At 36.5% G+C, this 6,719-nt stretch overlaps 1 protein-coding gene across 3 annotated transcripts in view; it reads left to right on the top strand.

Annotated features, from left to right (window-relative positions):
* The window catches only part of LOC106466421 (cytospin-A-like), a 56,260-nt gene extending 51,989 nt beyond the window's left edge, over positions 1-4,271 (top strand). For all 3 annotated transcript variants that reach the window (XM_022394426.1, XM_022394427.1, XM_022394428.1), the window contains one exon: positions 1,427-4,271. In XM_022394426.1, coding sequence (XP_022250134.1) covers positions 1,427-1,516 — 90 coding nt within the window. In that variant the 3' untranslated portion in view covers positions 1,517-4,271. The remainder of the gene's footprint in view (positions 1-1,426) is intronic.
* The last annotated feature ends 2,448 nt before the right edge of the window (positions 4,272-6,719 follow it).

The following is a 6,719-nucleotide window of genomic DNA, read 5'->3' on the forward strand; positions in this document are numbered from 1 at the left end:
GATCTGTTGAATAGTTGTAATTATTATAAGTGTAACAGTTAATTTGCCAACATTATAGATCTGTTGAATAGTTGTAATTATTATAAGTGTAACAGTTAATTTGCCCACATTGTAGATATGTTGAACAGTTGTAATTATTATAAGTGTAACAGTTAATTTGCCAACATTGTAGATCTGTTGAACAGTTGTGATTATTATAAGTGTAACAGTTAATTTGCCAACACTGTAGATCTGTTGAATAGTTGTGATTATTATAAGTGTAACAGTTAATTTGCCAACATTGTAGATCTGTTGAATAGTTGTGATTGTTATAAGTGTAATAGAAATTAGAATTATTATTCAGTTTATGAATATTTTATGGTACTCATTTTAACTTTTGTTTTTTAAAAAAAGAATAAGTTGTTAAAATGTAACAACATCAGACCAGCTAGGTGGATGTCAGGTAAGTCATACCAGGTAAAATGTTTATATTTATGATGGCTGAAATGACCCTCATTCTAAAGGAAAATGTGTGAAATATTCCTGTTCATCATTTCTCATAATTGTGACTTCTTTTCTTCATCATAATTGAGTAAAGATATTTGTTTGTATGTGTTTTGATATTAGTATAATGTTGCTTGCAAAGATGAGAATTTGTAGAAAATCACAGATTCATTGATGTATAATTTAATCTGTTGTTATTTTAGTTAAATACTTGACTTTAGAAATGAAGGTGTAGCGTACTAGCAATAAAGTTGTTTAAATCAATCACAATAACGTCTTTTGAAACACTGGATAAAAGATTTTCAGGAAGAAATGGAATTAAAACCAACAGTTTAGTAAGATGCAACTCTAGTATTACTAATGCAGTTACTTGTAGGAGCTTTAAGAGCATCAGTAAATTCTGGAAGATTGTCCCTTTAGATCTCCTTGTGAGGAGTAAAAAGATGGAATTAACAAGATGCTAGATCAGGATTATATGAGATTAAGAAAATCTGTAAAACTAAAATTTTTACTTGCATTCACTACAACACTTTGTTCAGAACAAGCACTCAGTATTAGTTGCCATTTGCTAGATTACATAAGAGCACATAATGCATGATGTTGGCAGACACATATTATCCTATTAGTACAATCAGCCATCACCTGTAACTCACCAGTATGCAGCTTGTGGGACAGAAAACTTGTGGCTGTTTTTTTTTTCTGAACTCCGTTCATACATTTTGAATAATGTTTGAAAGGTATTTATGGAAATAACTTTTATTATTGAGACATATATTAGTCATGTGTTGATCTCAGCATTTTTGCAAAAAAAAATATTCGTTTTTGTTTACTTTAGTGTTTATTATAGAAATAAATATTTATCTGTGTTTGAGAATATTTCTTTACTTTTTTTATGTGTTGTTTGTACAAAGAGGCTAGTAATTATTTTTAACTTTTCTTTCAGAACACTAATGAACTAATCTCACTTGAAAGACCAGATTGGCAGTCCATTATGACTTATGTTACATCTTTGTACAAACATTTTGAGACTTAAAAACCTGCTTCACGTCTATAGCAGCTGGAGGATGAATGCTTCTCAAACTTCCCTGCCATCTGACAGTGAGCAATTGTACTATGAGCATGGAGCAATAAATCTTTAGAGACTGTGATTCTTAGGACACAGAATGTCTGAGGAATTATACTTCTTAAGATTTAAAATGTCATTACTTTTATTTCAGTAGGATTTTCAATGTTATTGGTGAGTCTTTGGTGATTGTGTTAGAAATATTTAGGCACATATTAATTATCCATGATAGTCTCCTGAAGTGAATTGTGAACCTTAGAAAGCTTAAAGGTCATAGCTAAAGTACAGCTGCAAGATTTATGAGAAATTGGTTGTTGAATGCTTCTGTACATTGAAAGTATGAAATCTACTTGAGGAAGAAATGACCAAATTCAAATATAACAATGTAAATAAAGTAGGATAATATGAAAAGTTAATTTTATACATTTGGTTTAAGTGGTCAGTATAAATTTTTGATGTGGAACATGTTTCCGGTAATAACAGTATATGCAGTCAGTGCAAACCTGAGTGTGAAAACTTAGCTGATATAAGTAGTCATTACAGGCTGAAAGTGGAACATATTCCCATTAATAACAATATACACAATCAATGAAAAAGTGAGAGTGAAATTTTAGCTTCTATAAGTGGTCATTAATAAACTCTCGGAATAGAACATATTTATACTAATAACATCATATGTAGTCACTGCGAACCTGAGTGTGAAAATGTAGTTGATATATAAGTGGTCAGTATATACTCTGGAAGTGAAAATATTTCCAGAGATGACAACATACTACACAGCCAGGTGAACCTGAATGTGTAAATATAGCTGATATGAATGGTCAGTATAAACTCTGGGAGTGGAAAATATTTCCAGTAATGACAAAATACACAGTCACTGTGAACCTGTGAAAACATAGCTTATATAAATGGTCAGTATAGATTGGAATTGAAACATATTTCCAGGAATGACAATAAACTACACAGCCAGTGTGAACTTGAGTGTGAAAAAATACGTGATATAAGTGATCAGTTTAAACTGACATTATTAAAGACACTGTCCAGAGGTAACATGTCTGCCAATACTGCTGATAGGGTTGCCTCAAAGTGTTGAATAAACAGGACAGTTGACTCCTCAGATTAAAACTCCCTAGTCTTCAACAAACCAACTGTGTGCTATCCCTGTTGCTTTAGATTATTAATTCTTCACAAGAGTTGATTGTTCAGTGAAGATATTGCCTTGTGATATTAAACAGAGCCATATTGCAATTTGATCTGCTTGGTAAATATGTACTAAACTTTATTTTTGTTGGATAATGTACTAGGTTATGTTTAAGATAATAAATACTTTAATGTGGGTTAAGCCTAAAAATTTTTATGAGGAGTTGTTATTGTCAGTTAGCTTCTTATGTACAGTTATAGGACCAGAAACATATATTTATGGGAAACTGGGCATCCAAAGAATATTTTCAGAAAATATAAATCTCATTCTGACACATTTTGGGTTTCAGTAATGAGCTAAAATAAGTTATTTGGTATTTCATTTTGTTTGTGTGTGTTATATATATTTTGTACTTAGAAATAAGGTAATAATAGCTGATATATTAAACTTAGTTTTTTTTACAATTATTACTATGAGATAATCAATCTTCATTAGTATTTATTAGTTTACTTACAGAAAGAGAATGTTTAGTATTCTAGTGCTTTGTGTATTGTCATTTGAATTTCTCAAGAAAATGACTTTAGTTATAATACTCAGATATTCAAATTTCCAAGTAAACTAATTGAATCTTTACATTTTAGGATTTCTTCTAATAAATAAGTTTTTATTATAACCTTATTAATACTGTAATCTCAGTGTGAGTTTTCAAGTGAACGTACTTGAATTTAAGTGTTAATTTATTGTTCTTTTGATGAAAATTGTACTTCAAATCCTAATCAGCTCACATTTTTAACTCAATCTACAGCTTGATGAAAGATTGTCACTTATATTTTATTTGAGGCAGACATAATAATAATGCTATTGGTGTGAAAAAATGTCACTAGGGCAAGAAACATTGAATAAAACTACTGTTTATCAGCATTTGTATATTGTATACACAACCTTACAGAAACAGTAGCTTCGGATACGGTACTTACCTCCTATCACAAGATTAGATATTCTCGTTTGGTGCTGCCCTTTATATGCGAACTTTTTCTTTATGCATACCACAAGCCTTCTGCTCCCCCCTATTGGAATTGTAATTTTCCAACATGTCTCTCATGCAAATCATCATGCGTCACGTCCTCACCAATAGAAGCATGACATGCTCACATGATGCATGTGACTCCCTCTACACTCTTCTACCGAACTGTCACTTCTGGTTTGGCAGCACTTGTGTTCAAATGTGCTCTTTTGTTTGTTTAATGCTTCACGTTTGACTTTGTTTCCTCATGAAGTGGTTGTTTTACAAGTTAATTTGCTTTCATTCATCCTGTTTCTCCTATTCGTATTCATCAGTTAATTCTAGTCACCTTATTTTCTGCACTCGAATTTGCTGAACTTTCCTGTGCTGAATTCCGAAGTTAATGTTACCACTTTGGGGGTTGCACCAGGGACCAGAGTTTTTCTCAGACCTCAGATGTGGGCAACCTGATGGTGGATTTACTTGCTTTTAACTGCCAGTGGATCGAAAGTTACATGGGACAATCTTTGTCCTCGGACATCGCCCATGCTCCTCCAGAATAGACTGATCCTGTGCAAGCTCACGAGACAAGGGTAAATAGACCTGAGTCAATACAATATCACGACCTATAAGGTCCCAACAACAAAGAAACCACATATGTAACGCCAGAACCGAAGACGACACGCGGGCTGAAGTGGAGAAGAGAGGGGAAAAAGTATCTCCAGAAAACCCTCAGTATTTCTGTGGAGAGCCTCAGGTAGGAGGTGAATGGAAAAAAGATACCATAATAGATTTGTAAGGGTAAGATGCAAGCAAGAATATTGGCTATTGGTAAAACTGATAGATGATTCGGGAGCCACCCCCCCCAAATAAGCAATAAAGAACCTAACAACTGCTGGTCTAAAAATGGATAGTCAGCAAGATGGTAGGAAAGTGCAAACTGATCTAAAGTTTGCAGAGGTCTTGTCAAACTAATCCCCTCGCTTAATTGCAAGGCAAAGTGATTAGCATGATCCCGCATATCAGGTGAGGGAGGAAAAACCAAAAATGTTTGGGAAGATTGTTCATGTAGTATGGAAGGACAAGGTGCATAAGAAATAGGGGAAAGGGATAAAAGGTCACAAACCTGACACACACAAAGTCCATAAAGACTGCATTAAGCCTAGTAAACTCATTGGGTCGGGAATGGGAAGGAACTGCAAAATCTGGAGGTGAAAAAAGACGATTGAAGTCCTCACCAGAGGCTCTAGTTTCCAGGACCGTATCAAAAACATAAATTCTTAAGATATGAGAGTGCGTGGTGAACCAATAGTTCCATTGAACAAAGTCTTATAGGAGAAGGCTGGGCCTGACTGGTATGAGTGTTGAAAATGACCCCCAAATAGACAAGATATTGAGTAGTTCTAAGGAAGAACTTCTCCAGTTTGATCAACCAGCCCAACCAAACTGCCACAGAAAGAAGCTATCAAGTATGATTGGCTGATTCCTGTCCAGAATGAGCCAGAAGAAGCCAGTCATCTATGTAATAATGAAATTGCAGCTGCAGAGCATGGAGATATCAAGCAAAAGCTTGGACTACTCGGCAAAATACGTATGGTACCGAGGCAAGTCCGAAGGGGAGGGCCCAAAAATTTATAAGCCACCCTGAGATGGACAAACCGAAGATAAGGACGAGACTGAGGTGATACTGGTATATGTAGGTAAGCATTATAGACATCTATTTTAGTCATCCACAATCCTGAAGAAAACGCCCCTCTCAAAGTAGAAAAGACTCCATGGTGAACTGGGGGTAGTGAAATGAAGTGGATGAGGAGAGATAAATCAATTACAGGCTGCCAATTCCCAGTTTTCTTGGGAACAACGAAAACGCGTGCATAAAAACCCTGGAAAGGATAGAGAACAGGTTTGAAGGCCCGCTGCAAGAGCAATTCCCGAACTGCTTCTGACAGATGCTGGCTGGTCATGAGATCTCAAGGAGGAGGAGTAAGGAAACGGGGTAAGGATAGATGGGGGGGTGGGGAAAGAAACTGGACAACTAATCCTTCTGACAGAACCTGAAGCACCCATTGATAACCACTGAAGTAACCCCAGCAATGAAGAAACTTGAACAGTCGAGCTACCACCGGAGCATAACCCACTGGGTAATCACTGGTACTGGTGGCGATGGGGTACATTGTTGAGGAAAGCAACGAGAAGAAGTACCCTGAGTAGAAGGGATGGGTAAAGGCTGAGAAGGGGTAGGACGGGAAATGGTAAATGGAGATATATGAGGCTCTGACTGACACAAACGGGCTACGATATTAGTTGCTGGACCAATGGGGCTCAGTCACTAATTGCTCATGAGGTTCTATCACCTTTAACCCTTACCAACTGGGTCCTTCTTTGGTTCGATTGGCCTATTCCTCCCTACCTTCTTACTCCCTGAATTTGTTCCAGGTGTCCTCCCATCAGATCTGACACCTCACTTTTTCCATTGCTTCTCATCTTCATCATTCAATGGAGGAGATTCTGCAGTTTGGCATGTGAACCACACCCAGTATGTTCATCTCCATCATATCACTGTTTTCTCTTCTTCAGACTTTCTTCTAATACCTGTGGCTGTTCTTCAAACTTTCCTTTCTTTTCAGGGGCTTTCTCTATTTCTTTATCCCATGAATCTTGCTCTGTGGCAAGTGGCACCTGACCAGGTATTCCTTAACTCAAAATTCCACACTGTCCAGCCATGTTGCCTCACACTTTATCTTCCATGGCTTTGCATGCTCACTGTTGAAATAGGGTGTTCCACAAGATCGCTTGTAGGTGCATGACCTCAAGATATTTTGCTTCATAAACATGCCTGTCTCGGACCATGGACTGCATGGGTAAAGCAGAAGTGAATTGCTGCCCATCCCTGGCATGCTTGGAGTGAATAACTCGGTTTTTCAAAATAAGGTTTCGTCGTCACTCATTGCACTGTCTCAGGTGATGATGTTCCTCCGGACTCTCTATCGCATTGTCCTCACACAGGTTTTGGGTTGTCATTTTTCACC

The sequence above is a fragment of the Limulus polyphemus genome, unplaced genomic scaffold, assembly GCF_000517525.1.
Source record: "Limulus polyphemus unplaced genomic scaffold, Limulus_polyphemus-2.1.2 Scaffold2254, whole genome shotgun sequence".
In the NCBI taxonomy this organism is placed as follows: Eukaryota; Metazoa; Arthropoda; class Merostomata; order Xiphosura; family Limulidae; genus Limulus; species Limulus polyphemus.